General features: G+C 35.1%; 3 protein-coding genes and 1 non-coding gene across 5 annotated transcripts; 3 read left to right on the forward strand and 1 right to left on the reverse strand.

Annotated features, from left to right (window-relative positions):
• Positions 1 to 1251: 1251 nt before the first annotated feature.
• LOC125824425 (translation initiation factor IF3-4, chloroplastic) lies at positions 1252 to 6273 on the reverse strand. The gene is made up of 9 exons (XM_049503800.1): positions 5933 to 6273; positions 4914 to 4953; positions 4763 to 4822; positions 4273 to 4325; positions 3270 to 3325; positions 3144 to 3177; positions 2332 to 2404; positions 2148 to 2240; positions 1252 to 1608 (listed from the first exon to the last, which is right to left on the reverse strand). Exons 1-9 carry the CDS (start codon positions 6193 to 6195, stop codon positions 1468 to 1470), a joined length of 813 nt encoding a protein of 270 aa, XP_049359757.1. The 5' UTR covers positions 6196 to 6273; the 3' UTR covers positions 1252 to 1467.
• Positions 6274 to 8676: 2403 nt separating this feature from the next.
• On the forward strand, positions 8677 to 11883 carry LOC125824693 (heat shock 70 kDa protein-like). Its single transcript, XM_049504085.1, has 2 exons — positions 8677 to 8970; positions 10027 to 11883. The coding sequence occupies exons 1-2, from the start codon at positions 8677 to 8679 to the stop codon at positions 11698 to 11700; spliced, it is 1968 nt and encodes a 655-aa protein (XP_049360042.1). The 3' UTR covers positions 11701 to 11883.
• Positions 11884 to 14981: 3098 nt separating this feature from the next.
• On the forward strand, positions 14982 to 20916 carry LOC125824694 (eukaryotic translation initiation factor-like). Of its 2 annotated transcripts, none has more exons than XM_049504086.1 (9): positions 14982 to 15372; positions 16841 to 16912; positions 17008 to 17103; positions 17287 to 17475; positions 18112 to 18209; positions 18485 to 18572; positions 18677 to 19027; positions 19124 to 19366; positions 19462 to 20916. In XM_049504086.1, the coding sequence occupies exons 1-9, from the start codon at positions 15214 to 15216 to the stop codon at positions 20506 to 20508; spliced, it is 2343 nt and encodes a 780-aa protein (XP_049360043.1). In that variant the 5' UTR covers positions 14982 to 15213; the 3' UTR covers positions 20509 to 20916. The 2 variants fall into 2 exon arrangements, with proteins under 2 accessions (XP_049360043.1, XP_049360044.1); XM_049504087.1 differs by having other exon boundaries at positions 14998 to 15372; positions 17293 to 17475.
• LOC125824742 (small nucleolar RNA snoR103) lies at positions 16425 to 16529 on the forward strand. The gene has a single exon (XR_007442809.1). It is a non-coding gene; the product is annotated as a small nucleolar RNA snoR103 (small nucleolar RNA).
• Positions 20917 to 21204: the final 288 nt, after the last annotated feature.

The raw sequence follows: 21204 nt of genomic DNA on the forward strand, positions 1-21204 counted from the left end.
TCTTTCAACTATTTGTGACTTTTTTTACACCACTTTTTTAAGTGATCATTTGCAAGGCACAAGTTATGCCTTATAAGGCAATAAAATATTCGCAAGGTGTAACTTGATTTCTACAGAACTTATGCCTTGTGAAATTAGGTCATAGTTAAAGATAACTTGAATCCTTGAATTTTCATTAAATTAAAAGTAGAGACAAAAATTAGAAAATTATTGATTTGAAGGACAAATTAAAAATCACCCCAAAAAGGGCAATCCGTGCAAAAACTTGTTTTTAAATTTCAACTATTTTTCAATTACTTTGTAAAGGTTAGCATAAATTGCATGGTTGGCCTTATATGAATAGTAAAACAACATTGCTTGATGAAATAGCAAACTTTGCAAGACATTAATCCTTTTTGTTTGCTATAAGATTGTTTTGCTATACATTCACCAAATCAATTGTAATGAATTAAGTCAACTATTTGAAAAAGACATTTACAAATAGCTATGAAATGGATACTATATTTGAAGTTCCAACCATAAATATGTCTAGAGGATGCTTGGGCTGCAAAGTACTTCAATTTGAAGTCACCAATAAAATAAGTCATAGGTGTAGATAGAAAATTAACATTTGATGGTTCATCTTTTTGATAGGTAAGTTCCTCCTTTGTTATAAAATCCTACCAATACAACAATGAAAAAAAAAACTCTTTTTTTCCCTTTTAGTAAAGGTGGTGTCTAAGTCAACACGACATGCGTAACTCAATCGAATACCTACAACCAGTAGAGGTAAGGGATAACTTTGTTCACTATGACTAGCATTTGTGAGATAGTTCTATTCACTCCCAACTTAGACATTAGAGAAAAAATCACTTGCAAAGAAATGAAGAGTCTATACTTTGAATGAATTAGTAACAACGACCCCATGAAATTTGAATACTACTTTCTTTTCTAGTGGGAGATGCTCTCCCTTTGTACTATCATGAGATTCTTGCCCGTCTTTCTTTCAGCTTAAGCCGTTAGATCGAGGGCGCATGGGCAGCACACTATGCCCAACTAGGGATGTGGTGATGTTGTGGGGCGGATATTGGCCACGAGTGTGCGGTTGGTCCTACATGTGAGTCCACAACATCTATTGGGATTTGTATCCTATTCTTCCACAGTTCATACTACCTTCATTGACCGATAGGTCACACCCCTGAATGCTTAGAGAATATTCATATTCGTCATGTAAACATCATGTGAAATATAAGTACTTAACAAGTGAAGGAAAAAGCTCAAACTTACTTCAACTTCACCTATTAAATGTTACTACAAAAACTGAATGTTTCTTGCTACTGTTATAGACACTACACAAGTGTACATCCTATTACAGGCTTGTATGTGACTAAATTCTATACAAGACAGATATCAGGGTGCATCTCTCTCACCTTTATATGCATTGAATTATCTGCTAATAACCCCTTATAATAAACTTTCATCTGATGCTCAAACACTGGCTGAAACTTCAGTTGCTGGTTTTTCCTTTTTCTTCGGTTGCTCAGGAGCTTTCTGTACAATAGCCTTATTCGGTACCAAAACTATGAAGACGTTCCTATCCCTGAAATTCTTGTTCTCCTCGGTTGCAAGCTGTGAATAGCACCATAATATAGACGTTAATTAGCCGGAGAGGGAAAAGACTAATTGAGAATACACACTTAAATCATTCATTTAGTCATGTATGCACCAAAGTTATTCTTTAATCTGCTGATCTTGAGTAACAGTAAAAATATTGGATTTCAAATCCCAACTCATGTTGTTTACAGTGTTCGATTATTATCCATTACTCCTTGTTTACTTTTTCCACAAATATTTTCATCTGATGTGATGATTGAATGCCTCTAAGAAAGAATCAATAGTGCTGTAGTCATGATCTAGCAGATAAGATTCATAACCATCTTCGTTTAGTATCGAAAATGGCAAGACTTTCAGAATTACCACTACCTTCTCATATATGTTTTCATATTAAAGGACCAGGTTGTGATCTTAGTGTTCACGCTTTTAAACCTATTCACATCTTCTGGACACTGCAGGCACAATGCCTCCTGACTAATATTTACTTCTTCTTTTTTTGAGATAATCCTGACTAATATTTACTTTTTGCGCGAGAAAAAACAAATCATGCTTACCTCACCAACATCATTCTGAAAACGCCTAAGTAGCTCAATAGCATTATTTCTGAACTCATTTTCACGCCCTTTCAAGTTCACCATGATTTTTACCTGCAGGAAGTACCAATAAATAACATTTAAACATTAAACCACCAAATTCTCTAATGTGATTGCATGCGGAAAATACATGATTCCGAGCTACCTTGTCACCATCTTTCAAGAACTTCTGAGCGGCTTTCAAACGCACTGAATAATCGTGAGAATCAATATTATAACTGCAATATCAAAAGAAACCTTCAAATACCAGAAATAAGACCAAAATAAACAAAAGTGGGAAAACAGGATATAAACAATGTACCATACCACAACATATTACAGTAAGGATATTGGTCTTTTACTTCAGAGAAACATTAACATTGAAATGGTTACCGCGTGTTAAACCTAACAACAGAAATAAATTTTCTTCCTGGTAAATTCAGTCTTAACTAGAATGCTGAGAACTACAATATTAGAAATTCCCCTTTTCACCATTTTTTCACGAGACCCTTATCATTCTTTCTTTTTTTATCATTCTTTCTTTTTTTGGTACATCGGAAAAGATAAGACCCCTTATCACCATTAGGAAAGTGTATGAACACAGGGAACACTTCATGCACTTTCTTTCATTGGCCCAAAAAGTAGTAAGTAGATGAGACAAACCGTTTCTGCATTCAACATAGTCCAATGGAAGACAAAATTAGGGACACCTCCCAGGATTTGATGGATGAACATATAGAGGTCTCATTATTTTGCATTTGTATGTAAGGCACTCATCCACAGAATGCACAAAAATACCATATAAAGTATAGATCAACTTTAATACTGAACCACCAAAAAAAAAAAAGAAGGAAGAAAATATGGCCATAGTATCATAACTTTTCACTGAGTAGCCATCTAATGAAGGGACGGAACCATAAAAAGCTAATAATTTCTCAATAAATACCAGTGCTAAGTATACATGATATGGAACCTTACCCCATTTTGAGCTCCTTCAAATCCATGCGGCTGGCTGTCATCGAAAAAAAATTGTTGGTAAAAGGAAGTTACACAGGGTCTCTTGTTTCAAAAGAAAAAAAAACTTCTAAAAGGCAAGACATGTACCAGCATTTTTCTTTTGCTGCTCCTTTTTCTTCTTTTGCAGTTCATACTTATACTTGCTGGCAATAATAAAGCAAAATATCAGTGTGCTAGTGTTTTAGCAAATTCAAAATGATAAGAAAACCATGACCAAGATACTCCTTGCATCTAGTCAGCATATAAATTATCTAAATCAGTATGCAAGATAATAACTTGCGCTAAGACGTAATCTTCAAGCAAAAATGACACAGTGCATACCTAGGCTAACCCACCTAATTCAAGCAAAATGGTATGCTTTTGAAACTTGCTTGGTTTTATATTATGTTCACAGCTAAACACAAGCATGGATTCGTAGTTTAACAAATAAAAAGGAATCAAAAGTCAAGCTCAAGTAGATTGGTCTCTGTTATCTGTTTGAAATACCAGATCTCCTAAGGACGAGTGTGCTACAATGTAATTAAGCTTGGTCTGAACTTTGATTCTAGAAAGGCATTATGATCAATCATATCAAACAGGAATAATGCACAACCAATTTGAAGCCTAATCAAATGAAAAAGAAAATGGAAGAATGATGTCCAATAGAAACTCTCCCTTCCCTTACTTTTCTTATTGAGACGTCTTGAATATTGTCTACTTCCCTAAGAAGTAAAGTTTTGACAGAAATATATAACTCAAGAGATTACATGATTTTCACTCTTTCAATTCTACCTCTCTATTCTATTTCCAATAACACAAATATCACTATACAACTGTAAGAATAGTAAACACTCTTAAATCTTATACTAGTAAAAATTTCAAGTAAAACTTGGACTATGAATGGAACAAAGGGCACAACAATTATTCCTATTTGTATATTGGTTCCACAATTACTTCCATTAGATGTGTCAAGCAGCAAATTACGACCTTAATCACTCATAAAGCTAATACTCCAATTCCCCATGTAGGTGATTAGATCATTCCAGAAATCAAGAAGTATATACCATAATCGAAATTCAGAGAAAAAACACTTCTAATTGATATATCTTACTTGTAATCCATAATTTTGACGACCGGCGGGTCTGCTTCTGGCGATAGAATCACCTACAGATATCCACCAAATGAAACAATAACATGATCAAACCAATATTAACATTATCATAACCAATATTCTGGATAAGCTACTCCTCTAGATAAGCATAATACTCTTTTCAGTTCCTTTTTCCTGCATCATATTCCCTTCTAACTACACCTAATAACCTGAAGCAATAGTACTATTCCCCCAACCAGTATACCCTCTTTCTATCAAGATTGATTGTTCCAGTCAACTTTGCCTAGTTTAACACTTAATACCTGCTATATTTTGGCCATCTCATGAATAAAATTGTTTTCTCAACTCCACGTTTACCATTCAATACAAGATTATTAGCACAAATGAGGCAAATTAGAAGACAGCATTGTCACATTTGAGGGATAGTTTATTCCCACATAATCACAAAAGTTGAAAAAAGATTTTAAAAGTCAGTCTTACAGTAACATACCAAGTCAAGGCTTGCATCTTCAGCTCTCTGAAGTGCTTCCATTTTCGACACTATCCCCAACTACATAACAAAAACCAATCAGGGAGAAAATATCAATAATCAATAACAACTTTGAAACCAACACAACAAGCAAATATGAAATCAGACTAACCATGTTCTGCTTATCATCAATGAGCCTAACCTTGTCTGACCTATTTCAAAACACCACAATAATAACACTAAAAAGTTAACATCTTTAGCAAAAAAACCCTACATTTGAAACCAAACACACACATTTAGCATCACAAAAAACAAATAAAACCAAAAACGAAACAAAATGGTTAAGAATTTAGCGTAATGTTACACAAGCTGAGTGCACAGCAACTACACAAGAACATGTAAATACCTGATAGTGGAAAATTGAGTGCTTCATCTTTCAAAACACCACAAGGAAAGCTAAAAAAATTAACAACAACAACATACCCAGTGTAACCCCATGGGTCCGGGGAAGGTACTCAGATCTTACCACTAACAAAATAGGGAGGTAGGGAGGCTGTTTCTGATAAAATTAACTTCTTCAACAAGAAAAACAATACTTCCGAACCCAAACACACGCATTTAACATCAAAATAACCAATAAGACCAAAAACCAAACAAAAAAGGATAAGAATTTAGCATAATGTTACACAAGCTGAGTGCACAACAATTACACAATAAAGGGGAATCCTAGTGCATTTAAGCTCCCGCTATGGGCGTAATCCGGGAAAGGGCGGTCTATTGTATAGTGTCTTACACTACATTTATGCAAGATTTTGTTTCCACCACAACTACACACCAACATGTAAATACCTGATATATGAAATATCAAGTGCTTCATCTTCCACAGAACGTGGGGGCGGCTCGAATCCTCCTCTACCACCTCTGCCTCCATATCGGGCGGAGACAGTAGCAGAATAGTAGATATGGGATGAACAAGAATGGAGCTCAGGAAAGTGAAATCGAAGCCCAAAAATGGAAGAATTAAGGGCTTAAAGGAAATGGGGGTGAGGAATTAACATCTTCAACAAAAACCCAATACAATTTAAACCCAAACAAACACATTTAACATCACAACAACCAAATAAAACCAAAAAAGATAAGATTTTTAGCATAATGTTACACAAGCTGAGTTACACAAGAACATGTAAATACCTGATAGATGAAATATCAAGTGCTTCATCTTCCTCAGAACGTGGGGGCGGCCTGAATCCTCCTCTACCACCACCTCCGCCGTATCGGGCGGAGATAGTGGCGGAATAGCAGATAAGTGAAGGGCAAGAACAAAGCTGAGGATTATAAAATCGAAGCCCAAAAATGGAAGAATTAAGGGAAGGGAGGAAAAGGGGTTTGTTGGTTAAGGGTTTAGAGGAAATGGGTGTCAAGGTGAAGGAGGTACTAGTGGTGAGACCCGCCATGGACGATGGGGGTGGGTGGTGTTTACAGAGAAGGAGCTAAAACAGAGTGTGGTGGATCTTATCCATATGTCTTAACTCTTTTTTTTTTCTTTTGCTCTATTTATATGGTTGATAATAATTGATAATTCTTATTGGCTCCAAAACCTTTGTTTTATGATTTTAAGTTAGATGGTCAATAGCTAAATATTTCGATTTTTGAATTTTATAGCTAAATTATTAGGTGTGTGAGCTTTTTATTTTAATTATTATGAACTTACTTGTACCCGGTCAAATACTAAAGAAAAAGCAACCTAATTAGACAAATATCTCTATCATATCTATTGAATCTCATTATATATTATAATTACATAATCTTTCGTTCGCACTCCTCTCCTCGCTCTCTCCCTCCACGCTTTCCCCTCTTTGTACTACCCCCACCCCGTCCTCTCTCTCTCTCTTTCGACCCTTTTTAAGCTCGGTGGTGACGGCACTAAAAGGCAATTGATGAATGCATCAATACACATTTTGATACCAAATACATGTATGTATACATGAATATATAAGATATACGATTTTAATTTGTTCTAAATATATTATATTCACATTAGATATTTGATATCGAATATATTGGATGAAATTGATTAAACATTGGTACTGAAAACACATATACATGTCTCTAATTGTGAAATACATATACATATAAGGAGAGGAAGGGGAGAAGGAGAGAAGGAGAGAAGGAGAGAGGCCAATAATAGATACATGTGAATCACGTTTTGAACAAATTACATCTAATTTAGTATTTAAAATACATGTATATATCTTATCAAATACAAGTATCTAAAATAATATATATTTTTTCTAACTAAAAATGTAATTTGCACCAATAATAGTGTGCTTTGTGTTGTTTGCTAAACATTAAGGGGTCAATTGGTAGCTAGATAAGAAACAAGTTATTCAAGTATTAATGTTTGTATAACTTATACGACATTTTGTAATAGATATGAAATAAGTTATTTATGTATACAATTATTTGTATGACTGGTTTATTTTAATAAATGGGCAATGCCCATATTTTGATTGTTTAAAAAAATAGAAACCCACATAACTAATACATGTATAAGTTATGAGAGAAACTATTATTATTTTATGCAGGATAGCTAATAGATATATAACTAATATATGAATAATTAATATTTGCATAAAATGATAGAGAGAAGTATTGAAAATACTTCTAAACTCAACACACATTATTAGTATCATTCATGAATTATTGACAACCTTAAAAATATCTTTTTACTTAACTAACTAAATTTAAATACACCCTCGATATTGCAACATGAGTAAAATACAATCATAAATTCTCGCCAAGTTTAGGAGTGTTTTCAACACTTCTCTCGACTTTCCATTAAGAGTCTAATGCTTCTACAAGAGTTTGAGACCACTTGCTATATCACGTGGCAGATCGAGAGTATAATCTAAATTTAGTTAGTCAAGTAAATGAGTGTGTTTAAGGGTGTTAATAGTTCGTAAGATAAAACTAATAATTCGTGCTAAATTCAGAAGTGTTTTTCAATACTTCTCTCTAAAAAATAATACATAGATTCACTCGAGCTTGCCTGCGGCTATATTGCAGTTGGGCTGCAGAAGGTCCAATTCACACTCATTGGGCTCAGTGAAATCAAACCCAAGTTCTACTTGCACAATATCTAGGCCCAAAAAATAGCCCAATAACCCATTTTACAACCTGACAAAAAATACAACTTCAAAGTACTTCAGAAAACTTACAAAATAGCTACGTGTAAGTTCATCATATTCAACAACTCATCAATTTTCTTGACACCTCACTCCGCCGTGAGCTCCGCCATACGTCACCGTCCACCGCTGCTCAAATTTAAGATAATCACCACCTATCCCATCGCCATGTCTCGTAAACACGTAATGTTGACGTGATATAAAAATTTAAGAGATATCTAAACGATCATTTTGTAAGTTAGAATGTTAAGTTGTCTAGACATGTATTTTCAAAGTTAAAACTACTTAGTATCAATTTATTATCCTTTATTCTTCCATTTTAATTTGATACAAAGTTTTTTTGTTTTTTTTTAAAGAACAGTATTTTATAAACTTAAATAAGAAACATGTAAAATTTTCTGATCATAAATATATTACGTGAAAAGTAAATTAAAAATTATCAAAAATAATAAATAAATTAAATCACATAAATATACATTATTAAGATAATAACTCCTTTAAGATCTTCACTGAACAAATTTACTGTTTTACTTTCTTTAATGGATATACATAAATTATATACCTATTATATAATTATCAAATATTTTTAATTTAATCAGTTAGACTAGAACAATTTTATAAAATCTAGAACCATCTCCATTCTTCCTCAAACTTGTATATATATACAAATCCCAAATACAAACTTTACAACATATTCACATACTAGACCAATTTTCCAACATACCCAAAAAAGAATCTTGAAAAAAAAAAATGTCTACTACTAGTAGTAAAGAGGGAAAAGGGATAGGAATAGATTTAGGTACAACTTATAGTTGTGTTGGTGTTTGGGTAAATGATAGAGTTGAAATAATACCAAATGATCAAGGAAATAGAACAACACCTTCTTATGTTGCTTTTACTGATACTGAACGTTTGATTGGTGATGCAGCTAAGAATCAAGTTGCTATGAATCCACATAATACTGTTTTTGATGCTAAAAGATTAATTGGTAGAAGATTTAGTGATCCATCTGTTCAAAGTGATATGAAGTTGTGGCCTTTTAAGGTATTTTGTTTGTGTGTTATATGTAGATTTTAGTTTGTTAAAGTTACAGTAATATTAAAGTGATTGCTTTTTTTATGAGGGTTTGTATTGTTTTTCGTAGCTTGTGAGATAAAAAGCAAGGTTTGCATATAGAGGCGGAAATAGGTGGAGTTTCTGGGTTCAGATGAACTCAGTTTTTTTGTAGACTCTTTATTTGTATAAAAAAATTAAATAAATATATATGTACATTAACGTCTGAACCCTTAACAAAATTGATTGACGGTTTACAATAATAAAATTGATTGACGATTCAGTGATAAGAAGTGATCGTGAAAATATTTTTTACACTAGAGTTGTGGGTTTGAACCCCTCTCTTCTTTTAAAAGGAAATTAAAAAATGAAATTTAGAACTCAAACTCTTAATTCTGGATCTACCTCTTGATTGTATTATAGACATATAAGATTATATGGGATATGTTGTAGTTGGTTTGTAACATTGAAGTGATTTTTGTCATGTTAATTAGTGACTATAACTTGAAATTGATAAAAGATAAATGGTTATTATCTTTTGGTGCAACTAATTGTGTTATACAATATTATTATTATTGTTTTACTATCTTGTTATTTAGTGTAGGTAGTAGTGTATACTATCATAATATTCGTTTACTTTGGCTATCTTTTATCTTTTTTGTTGTTGGTGCTTTTATTTCTATAGTTTTTTTTAATTGAAAAAACGATTTTTTGGGGTTTGAGGGTCTAGAGAAAATAACCTCCTGACCTCACATATTTTCTTTAGACTCCACTCGTACATCACACATGAATTTTGTAGATGAATATATAGTGGTATTTTTTTACAAAATAGGGTATTTTTATTTTTGTCAAAAGGATTTTGGATTCGACTAATTTAGAGTTGTTTGAGTCGATTGTTCTTCTTCTGAAGGGTAGAAGTCAAAGAGTTTTTGTATAGGTGAAGTTCCTATCGCAATGTGATTTGATTTGATCTCATGATATCCTCATCTAAGCTTGAAGAACATCTACTTTGTTTTTCAACGATAATAATTGTGTTTTTATCGACAGGTATATTCAGGTCCAGGTGACAAGCCTATGATTGAGGTAACTTATAAAGGTGAAAAGAAGCAATTTTCAGCTGAGGAGATTTCATCCATGGTGTTAGTCAAAATGAGAGAAACAGCAGAGTCTTTCTTAGGATTCAAAGTGAAAAACGCGGTCGTAACGGTTCCTGCTTACTTCAATGATTCACAAAGACAAGCAACTAAAGATGCTGGTGCTATTTCTGGTACGAATGTTTTAAGAATTATAAATGAGCCTACTGCTGCTGCTATTGCTTATGGTTTAGATAAAAAGGCATCAAGAAGAGGTGAACAAAATGTACTTGTTTTCGATTTGGGAGGTGGAACGTTTGATGTGTCGATTTTGACTATTGAAGAAGGGATATTTGAAGTTAAAGCAACTGCAGGGGATACACATTTAGGTGGTGAGGATTTTGATAATAGGTTAGTTAATCATTTCGTGACAGAGTTTAGAAGGAAACATAAGAAGGATTTGAGTGGAAATGCTAGAGCATTGAGGAGATTGAGGACCGCGTGTGAGAGAGCGAAGAGGACTTTGTCGTCCACGACTCAAACGACTATTGAAGTTGATTCGTTGTTTGAAGGGATTGATTTTTATGCTACGATTACTCGAGCTAGATTCGAGGAATTGTGTATGGATATGTTTATGAAGTGTATGGAGCCTGTTGAGAAGTGTTTAAGGGATGCTAAAGTTGATAAATCTCAAATTCATGAAGTTGTTCTTGTTGGAGGATCGACTCGGATACCGAAAGTTCAACAACTATTGCAGGACTTTTTCAATGGGAAGGAGCTTTGCAAGAGCATAAATCCAGACGAGGCGGTCGCGTATGGGGCCGCGGTTCAAGCAGCTATCTTGACTGGTGAAGGTGATGAAAAAGTTCAAGATTTGCTTTTACTTGATGTTACACCATTGAGTCTTGGACTTGAAACTGCTGGTGGTGTTATGACAACTTTAATACCACGAAACACGACGATCCCAACGAAAAAAGAACAGATTTTTTCGACTTATTCGGATAGTCAACCAGGTGTACTAATCCAAGTGTATGAAGGTGAAAGAGCAAGAACAAGAGATAACAATCTTCTTGGGAAATTTGAACTCTCTGGTATCCCTCCAGCACCAAGAGGGGTTCCGCAAATCAACGTCACGTTTGATATAGACGTGAATGGGATACTAAACGTGACCGCGGAGGACAAGACTGCAGGGGTGAAGAACAAGATTACAATTACAAATGACAAAGGGAGATTGAGTAAAGATGAAATTGATAGAATGGTAAGAGATGCTGAGAGGTATAAATCTGAAGATGAAGAAGTGAAAAAGAAAGTTGAAGCAAAAAATGGACTTGAGAATTATGCATATAATATGAGGAATACAATAAAAGATGAGAAAATTGCAAGTAAATTGAGTGTTGAGGATAAAGAAAAGATTGAAACTAGTGTGCAAGAAACTATAGAGTGGCTTGATAAGAACCAATTGGCTGAAGTTGATGAACTTGAAGACAAGTTGAAGGAACTTGAAGGGATATGTAATCCTATAATTGCAAAAATGTATCAAGGCGGTGGTGATGGCGGTGGTGGTGGTCCGATGGACGATGATCAAATGCCCGGTGGTGGTACCACTACCGGGCCCGGTATGGGACCTAAGATTGAAGAAGTTGATTAGATGTTGCAATAGATTGAAATAGTTTGATGTTTGTTTGTTTCAACTCTTTTTTTTTTTTGTAGTTATGTTTGATCTTGTTTTTAGGTGTGTAAAGAATGTTTATATGTTTGGACTTTAGAAGTTGGTTTTTAGTTTCTTCTTGTAATAATGAATATGTTTATGCTATTTGTGTTTGTAAGTTGATTTTTAGTTTCTTGTAATAATAAATAATATGTTTGTCTTGTATCAACTTTAGTTTGTTGTGTGTGTAAATTTATTGTTCTTGTGTGTTGTCACTTATTTTTAGTTCTTATGTTTGATCTTGTTTATGTTAATTACATAATAGTATTTAATTGTATTTACTATGTTTAGTATTTATCATGTATAGTAATGTAATAGTATTTATTATCATATATGATTTTTCATGTAATATAAGGAGATAATCTCTTTTTAGAATAGTAATAATATGTTTACACCCTTGTGAAGTTGTGTTTGTATTGCTGGTCATCGTTTTATAACGTGTGATGAAGTACAATATTTATTTAGGAATTTAGAAGGTATAATATAAATAATTAAATAATTTAGGAAAGAATATTGAAATCATTATTACTTACCTTATTAGAATGGTTTAAAGAGGTTTATAGCTTATTTGACTTGTAGTCAATTAAGCTATATGGTCTTTGGTATTTTTAACTATTTAGTTAGCGTTTTTTACTTAATGAATCATGCCTTTTTTAAAGTAGGGAAAAATGATAAATATACCCTTGAACTATCGTAAATGGTATGCTGATACCCTCTGTCATACTTTTGGAACATTGGTGCCCCTGTCGTCCAAAAACTAGAGCATATATGCCCTTCACTCTAACGGAAGACTAAATAGGAACACGTTGCACAATCTTATCCGTCGATCCGATATTTAATAAATGTCGGATCGATGGATAAGATTATGACACGTGTATGTCCGTTAGTATAAAGTTTCTCTAGTTTTTAAATGACAGGGGCACCAATATCTCAAAAGAATGACGAAGAGTATCTGCATACCATTTACGATAGTTCGGGAGTATATTTTTCATTTTTCCCTTTAAAATATTTCTATTCCTAAGTATAGATTCAACAATTCATTGTCAGGTTGTTGTTGTATAATAACTAACTCAAAATATACGTGTAACACACGTGTCGAGAAATTAGTTATGTTAAAACATATGAATCATCATGTTACTTTAAACAAGTCATCTAAACTTTGTTTTACACCTGTGAATTGTGATAACAATCTTTAACATTAGTTATACTGTCGTTCGTATCATTTTACTTTATGATTTCAAGTGTCATGATCTTAGAAGTTAACGATATAAAATATTATCTAACCCTATTTATATTATTGCACTTTTTGTTGTACTTGTGATTTCAAGTATCATAATTTTTATATTAAAAGTATTAATATTTATCTTGGCAAAACAAAGGTTATACAAGTTCTTTACATAATTTTTTTTTTCAATATCATGTTAAAACATATGTCTATCTTTACCTTAAGTAAGTCTTTTGAAGTTCAACTTACACATGTATTTTTTAAAAAAATCATTATATCGTTTTAGTCGTATTTATTTGTGACTTCAAGAGTCAAAATCATTGTATTAAAAAATATTAATGATGCAAATAACTAATAACTGAGAATGTTATAACTTATCTTTGATCAAAATAAATACTATACAACATTTTTTTGTATAATATAATTTTTCAATAATATGTTAAAACATGCATGCATGTACGTATATTACGTTACCTCAACTTTAAGTTATTTGAAGTTCAATTTACACATCGAAAAATATATTTTTTAACTACATTATGTCATTCTCACCGTTTATTTGGAATTATTAGAAAGACTAGTTTTTGCCTTCATTAGTTAATGAAAAATGCATATCTAACATACAAGTCAAGCAAGCTTCTTGGGTGGTACAAAGAATTCTGAAAGCTGCCCAACATTTACAATAGAGGCTGACTATACGTATTGAGACATGTATAAGAGTCATAGAAAAGTACTCCATTTGGCAAATACGCAGATGAAAGGTGCAATGGAGAAGGTAGAGTGGAGATCACTGGTGTGGATGAATACGTGGGAGCTCCTACATGACTGTTCATTTTGTACCTAGCTAGCAGTATATGAAAGGCTTGCACCTAAAGATAGATTGACTAAAACGAGGTGTGATACAGTCTCATATATATCCTCTATGTCAGCATATGAATGAGGATCTCAACCACATGTTCTCTCAATATGCATATGTTGTAGAAGTGTGAAGTAGAATATTAACTCGGCAAGGTATTAATAAAGGCATAATGAACTGGATAGCTGAGGTTCACTAGACAATCAAGTATACGAAGGGTAAACGTAGCACAAAACTTATGTATAAATTAACAATGGCTAGAACAATGTATTGCTTATGGTTGGAACATATTAACATGATATTTAAGCAGAAGAAGAAGCAACTAGCAAGTTCACTTATTAAACATATTATTCAGGAGACGCATGAGAGAGACAATCGATATCTACTTGCTAACATGTTTTGAATATGTATCCATATGGTGTAGCTAGTTAGATATGAGAGTTAGGCTTTAGCAAGGATGCAACTTATGTCCATACATGCTGATTTTTCTTGATCTGTAACGTTTACTTGGTAAATAGAATTTACTTACCCAAAAAAACATATAAACAAGTCTTAAATTTGACTTCAACGGATAAGTAAATACTCAAACTTCGACTATGAACATCTAAACACCTTAACGTATCTGTATTATGTAAGTTAAACACTCCAATCTACAAAATGGTCATCTAAATACCTTCAAAATTTATGTACCACGTCAGTATCAGGTATCCACGAGCCAAAGCAGAGACGAATAGATTAAAATATCTAAATATACACTGTCCAAATTAAATTATTTACTTATTAGCCGAAATCAAAGTTTGAATACTAAATACTTGCTACTTTTTTTTTTCCAAAAAAATTTAATTACTTTTACTTCCCAAAAATAGTGTTCATGACATAAATGTGTCAAACAAACTTTCATTGGCCCAAAAGCAAAACTTTGAACCATAGCCCAAGGGTAAAATAGTCAAAAAGGGCATGTATTTCCTAAAAATGCACCCAAACAATTCCTAATATACATAGTAAAAAGAATTAATATACCAAAAATACCCTCACACAAATCTCAAACTCCCAAACCTATCCCAAAAAAGGGTTTCCTTTCCCTCTTTCTCCTCTTCTCCTTCTCATAAGCGGCCTCACCTCTCTTCTCTTCGTTCCTTCTCCCTAGCAGAGAGAGGAAATACTCTCTCTCTCTAAAAAAAATTCTCCCTTTCTCTCTCTAAAAAGGTCACCACCCCTATATATATACATAATAATTCTATCTGGGTATTTCTTCATTGTGTTAGATACATATTATTTGTATCTGGGGTTCTCTTGATTTGGGTGTTTTTTGAGAGATTTGGATTCTTTTTTTGTTCGAATTGATCGGACGGTGGAGAAATTGAGTTAAGGTATTATGCAGGCTGATCAAACCGTGTTAAGTTTGAGACCAGGTGGTGGTAACAGAGGTGGTGGAAGCAGAGTGCTTGGCCCTCGCTTTGAACCTTCCTCGACTAATTCAGATCTCCCTTTGCTTCGTCCACATGGCGGTTCTTCATCTATTTCATCTTTCAAGGTTGAATTTTTATACCCTTTTGTTCAGATCTGAGTATTTTGGTTCTATTTGGGTGTTTGGCTTTGAATTGGGTGTTTTTTTTAGCTGTTGTTGGTTTCTGTTTTGGTTAATATTGGGTTTGTCAATCTGTTAGAGAGTCTATTGCCAATGTTGGTTGTGTCTTTTGTTCTTTTTATGGGTCTGTTTATTGGAAGGATGAGTAAATATTGAGTTTCTTTGGGTTAATTTTGGATTTTTGATATCTGTTATTGGTTTGTGTAGCTTGTGTTTAAGTCTTATTGGTAATGTTAGTAGTGTCTTTTGTTCTTTTAGGGGTCTGTTTATTGGAAGAATGAGTAAAGATTGAGTTTTATTGGTTCATCTTTGAATTTTTTGGTTTGTGTAGCTTGTGTTAAGTCTTATTGGTAATGTTAGTTGTGCCTTTTGTGCTTTTAGGGGTCTGTTTATTGGTTAATCTCTGATTTATTGGTTTGTGTAGCTTGTGTTAAGTCTTATTGGTAATGTTAGTTGTGTCTTTTGTTCTTTTAGGGGTCTGTTTATTGGAAGAATGATTAAAGATTGAGTTTTTTTGGGTTAATCTTTGATTTTATAATCTGTTATTGGTCTGTGTAGCTTGTGCTATGCCTAATTGCTAATGTTAGCTGTGTCTCTTGTTTTTTATGGTTTTTTTGTTGGAAGAATGATTAAAAATTGAGTTTTTAGCATCCGAGGTTGTGACCTAGATGTCAATGAAGTGGGTGAGAACCATGAAGTCTCATGTTCAAACCTAACCGAGACAAAAAACACTAGGTGATTTCTTCCTATTTGTCCTAGCGTTATAGAGTTGCCTGGTACCTGTTGTTGGTGGGAGGTGGCATGTATCTCGTGGAACTAGTTGAGCTGCATGCATGCCGGACCTTAATGGGGTTAATTTTGTTTAAGAATGTGTAGTCCACCTGGTTCTTTTAAGTTGCAGAATTAGGGCTTGTCGGTAGCATAGAAATATCCATGCATCAGTATGTATTATTTCTGCCGTTATTTTTGCCTTTTATGTCCTAATTCTTGGCAACTCACTTAAGAATGTGTTTCTGCTGTAAATATGGACGGAGAACAATTGGTAGGCTTTAGGTGGGCAACCAAGGAGTATTGTGTTGCTCATAAAGACCCTACTAACATTGAAATTCCCATTAAGTGTTACTTGTTAGAAGAAGTTCCAAGAAGCTATGCTGTTCATATGAGCTCGTTATCAATTGGTTGCATGTTTTTCTCTAATAAAACTGGCGCAACTCAGAGAGTAGTAAACACTTCTTTAAATTGGATCTTAATGTAGCTTCTGATGACCAACTCTCTTTATTTGGACATCTCAAGTGTGCAAGTGTTCTTGATGCTTGTCACGTTTATTTACTATAATGCCTTTCTTTCATTGTTGAGAGTCAACTTTAAGAACTCCTTTGTGATATGTGTCTTGACTATCCTTTTATATTTGTAGACTGGAGACTCACGTTTTGAGGGCCGTGAGCGTGTTAGGTATACTCGAGATCAGCTGCTGCAACTGAGGGAGGTAAGAGTGGTATCTTAAAGTTTTGGCTTATGTATATGGCAACCTCAATTTCTTCCTTCTTGCAGTTTTTCATTGGGTTGATTGTTTGTGTCTAGGTGGTTGCCATTTCTGATGATATCCTTCGAATCAAACAAGAAGTTGAATCTGAATTGTTTGGTGAAGATGGCAGTCGAAGTCGTGCAGACACCAATGTGAGTATCTGTTAAGATAGTTGTACTTCCTTCCCCTTTATGATTTTTGTGATGTCAGGAACCCCACCCACTCACAACATGACTGCTCCTGCACAGAGTGAACAGAGAGGGAATGCTGTACTTTATAGTTACTTGCACTATGAATTTCTGTTGCCACAAGTTGTCTTATTTATTTGTCTGCAGGTGCAGGTCCAATCTCAGACTCGTTATTCTGAGCCAGATAGCCGTGACTGGCGTAGCAAGTCATCACAATTTTCTGCCCCCACAGAGGACAGATCATGGGACACTCTACGAGAAAACAGAGAATTTGGTGGCCGGCAAGAACAGCTTAACTCACAGTTTGCAAGAACTCAAATATCTCCCAACCGAGGGGTAATTCTTAAGCTATTGCCTTATGTATTATATCCAGAACACATCCAATAATTCTTAAGCTATTGCCTTATGTATTATATCCAGAACACATCCAATATCTATCTTAAGAAACCTCTGCTAGGTATTTAAGTGGAGAAGGGTAGAGGGATGGGCCCATTATCCATCGAGTTTAGAAGGCTGTGATTGGTCCAAAGGGCGGGTCACAGACGGATTTCTCGGTTATCAAAAAAAAAAAAAATCTGGCAGTTTTGCTAAGACACCTTTTCAACACATTCTTCAGTCCCAACTGAAAATGAGAGTTGAGAAATGAAGAGAAGTTGTTAAGTTAATCAGTATACAGTACCTTGCCAAAATTTAGTGGTGGATCAGGAACTCCAGTAATTGGGCTGTAGTAATATAAATTTAGGTGTAAGGGGTTTTAGTGATATCATTTGATCATTCAATTATGATGATAATTCTGAAAGGCAGCTAGTTTATCAGAGGAGATGTCTATTTTTCTTCACGTAATTTATTTCCATTTTTTCTCTGTTATAGCAAAGGGCATTGTTGTTATGATTTTCAAAGCACACTTATATCTGATATGAAGCTATTTTCAGTTCTTGATCTCAGAAACCTTTATTTTTATCTGTGAATTAGGGAGGACCTGCTCCTACACTTGTCAAAGCTGAGCTGCCATGGTCAGTTCGAAGAGGCAATCTTTCTGACGAAGCTCGTGTCTGGAAGACTGTGAAGGGGTAATTTTTTCTCTGTAATAGTTATGCATTTTGTCAAAATATATATGCGTAATTGTTGTTCATTATCTCTCTGTCTCCCTGTCTCCCTGTCCATCTCTTGATTTCCCCTATTCGCTGCTTTATTGTATTCTGTTAGATGTCTGTATATCTCTACCTGCGCAATACAAAACTTCCTTTTGATATGTTTTCACTTGCACATGAGACTGCTACATGTGGCATTAGTTGAACGTATGGATTAATCTTAACTCATTGATCTTAATTAATATTGATTATAGTATCCTCAACAAGCTGACTCCAGAGAAGTTTGATCTCCTCAAAGGTCAACTGATAGATTCAGGGATAACAAGTGCAGACATCCTAAAGGTCTGTCTTCCTTTATCTGGCATACCTCTTTTTTAGTTGTGCTTTTGTTCACCTCAAATTTTTCCTTACCTTGGAAATTTAATGTGTTCTATCTTCACTTTCAGGGTGTTATTTCCTTGATATTTGACAAGGCTGTGTTGGAACCAACATTTTGCCCGATGTATGCCCAACTGTGTTCTGATCTTAATGAAAAGCTGCCTCCATTTCCCTCTGATGAACCTGGTGGCAAAGAGATTACGTTCAAGCGCCTTCTGTTGAATAACTGTCAGGAGGCATTTGAAGGTGCTCACAAGCTGCGAGAAGAGGCGAGGCAAATGACAGCCCCTGATCAGGAGTCAGAACGCAAGGACAAAGAAAGGATGATCAAATTGCGGACTCTTGGCAATATTAAGCTTATTGGCGAGCTTTTGAAGCAAAAGATGGTCCCTGAAAAGATTGTTCACCACATTGTTCAGGTTGGTAATTGTTTCCTTTTGCTCATGTCTTTTTTTCCATACTGATTGCTGTCTTTAATGCATTAAACTGGAATGTAATTACTGATTTGTTAACAGGAACTATTAGGACAAGATCCCACAAGCTGTCCGGAAGAAGAGAACGTTGAAGCCATCTGTCAGTTCTTCAACACCATTGGCAAGCAGCTTGATGAGAACCAAAAATCAAGGCACATCAACGATGTGTACTTTAATCGGTTGAAGGAACTATCAACGAACCCCCAGTTGGCTCCCCGACTGCGGTTTATGGTTCGTAATGTGCTGGACTTACGTTCCAATAGCTGGGTCCCTAGGCGGGAAGAGGTGACACCTTATTCATTCTTTCTATCTTGGATTTGTTGCCTGTTCATTCCCTAGAGTACTCTCTTATGGTTTAATATTCTTTCCTTTTTGCACAGGTGAAAGCAAAAACCATCACGGAGATTCATTCTGAAGCAGAAAAGACCTTGGGCTTGCGTCCTGGTGCCACTGCAAGCATGAGAAATTCTCGTGGTCCTCCGGCTCAAGGGAGTTTGAGCCCTGGTGGCTTCCCTATCAATCGGCCAGGCACTGGTGGTATGATGCCTGGAATGCCCGGAACTAGGAAGATGCCTGGTACACCTGGGATGGATAATGACAACTGGGAAGTTCCTAGATCCCGCTCTATGCCAAGAGGTAATGGACCACTGGTTCAGGCTGGTGGACGAAGTCAGCCACCATTGGTTGGCAAGTCGCCTGCATTGAACCCAAAGCTTCTGCCTCAGGGTAGTGGTGGTTACGTGAGTGGCAGGCCTAGTGCCCTATTGCAAGGTAGTGGTGCTCCTCCTGCTCACCCTACGGCCTATGGTATTGGCATGAACCCTGCATCACAGGTTCCTGGACCGGTTAGACCACCTTCAACAACTGTTGTTTCTCCAGTTGTTGCAAAACCCCAGGCTCCTGCTGCAAGTTCGACACCTGATGTACTAAAAAGAAAAACAGCATCTCTTCTTGAGGAATATTTCAGTGTTAGGCTTCTGGAAGAAGCTTTGCAGTGTGTTGAGGAGCTCAAATCCCCAGCCTACCATTCTGAGGTTGTCAAAGAAGCAATATCAATTGGTCTAGACAAAAGCCCACCATGTGTTGAACCAGTTGCACAGCTTCTCGAATACTTGTTTGTGAAGAAGGTTTTTACTGCTGGGGACTTGGTCACTGGATTCTTGAACTTTTCCTCTCTGCTGGATGACCTTGCCATGGATCTACCAAAAGCACCGGTAAATTTTGGTGACATAATATCTAGACTAGTTTTGGCTGGAGCTTTCGACTTCAAGGTGGTCAATGAGATCTTGAAGAAGGTAACCGATGATCTATACCAGAAAGACGTATTCACAGCTACAATGGGATCTATTAGCTCTAGTCCTACAGGCCAAGCAGTATTGGATTCACAAGCATCCGATGTTGAGGCATGCAAAGCTCTCTTTCAATAAAAGCTCGATCAACTCTTTGAGAAGATCGATTTTCTGTAACCTCAGTAGATGGAATGTACTCAAACTCACTTTTCAGCATTTCTTGTTGATGTCCAATGGAGTTTAGAGCAACTGAACCGCAGGATGGTCGAGAGCAGGTTGATTTTTAAGTGAGTTGTATTTTTTTTTTCCCAAGGTGAAAGTAGTATGTTGAAAGAAAGATTTTGCCTTTTGAGGATGGTTAATTGTGTACTTTATATTTGCTCTAGGCAAAGAGGCCCTCATTTTGTATTTCATTAGTTATTTATTTATCTCCTCTCTTTTGACTAGATGGATTAAAAGTTTTGTCAAATCTGTTGAGTTCATACTTCAACTCCTTGAGCCTTTATATACCATTTTTGAAGGAAAATTCAGACACATTTAAGTTTTATCTTATGCTGGTGCTGTTGTGTGTTTGTATATGTATAATTTGCTATACTTATTGTTTTGTCTTTTGAGTAGTATGTTGTGATTTAAAAGGGTTCTTGAAGTTCTACTCCTAGTGGTTGAATTCTCCATCATATCTTTGCTTCCATCAGTATTCTATACACTCGAAAAACAACATCTCTATCTTGCAAATATAAGGGGTAAGGTTTGTGTACACCACCCTCTTCCTACCTTGTAGGATTTTACTGAGTCTTTAGGTGTGTAAGCTCACACTCAAAATTCCTTCTGAGC

Source organism: Solanum verrucosum, unplaced genomic scaffold (genome assembly GCF_900185275.1).
Source record: "Solanum verrucosum unplaced genomic scaffold, falcon-dt-bn FXZP01000022.1, whole genome shotgun sequence".
NCBI classification, from domain to species: domain Eukaryota; kingdom Viridiplantae; phylum Streptophyta; class Magnoliopsida; order Solanales; family Solanaceae; genus Solanum; species Solanum verrucosum.

Bases quoted from the DNA above. Each gene is read 5' to 3' on its own strand.
- LOC125824425 (XM_049503800.1), bottom strand. From the start codon at position 6,195: ATGGCGGGTCTCACCACTAGTACCTCCTTCACCTTGACACCCATTTCC. The intron at 4,954-5,932 runs GTATTTACATGT...GTTTTGAAATAG, and splicing joins CTTGATATTTCATCTATCAG to GTCAGACAAGGTTAGGCTCA. The intron at 4,326-4,762 runs GTATGTTACTGT...GGATATCTGTAG, and splicing joins AAGATGCAAGCCTTGACTTG to GTGATTCTATCGCCAGAAGC.
- LOC125824694 (XM_049504086.1), top strand. From the start codon at position 15,214: ATGCAGGCTGATCAAACCGTGTTAAGTTTGAGACCAGGTGGTGGTAAC. The intron at 15,373-16,840 runs GTTGAATTTTTA...TTATATTTGTAG, and splicing joins CATCTATTTCATCTTTCAAG to ACTGGAGACTCACGTTTTGA. The intron at 17,104-17,286 runs GTGAGTATCTGT...ATTTGTCTGCAG, and splicing joins GAAGTCGTGCAGACACCAAT to GTGCAGGTCCAATCTCAGAC.
- LOC125824693 (XM_049504085.1), top strand. From the start codon at position 8,677: ATGTCTACTACTAGTAGTAAAGAGGGAAAAGGGATAGGAATAGATTTA. The intron at 8,971-10,026 runs GTATTTTGTTTG...TTTTATCGACAG, and splicing joins TGAAGTTGTGGCCTTTTAAG to GTATATTCAGGTCCAGGTGA.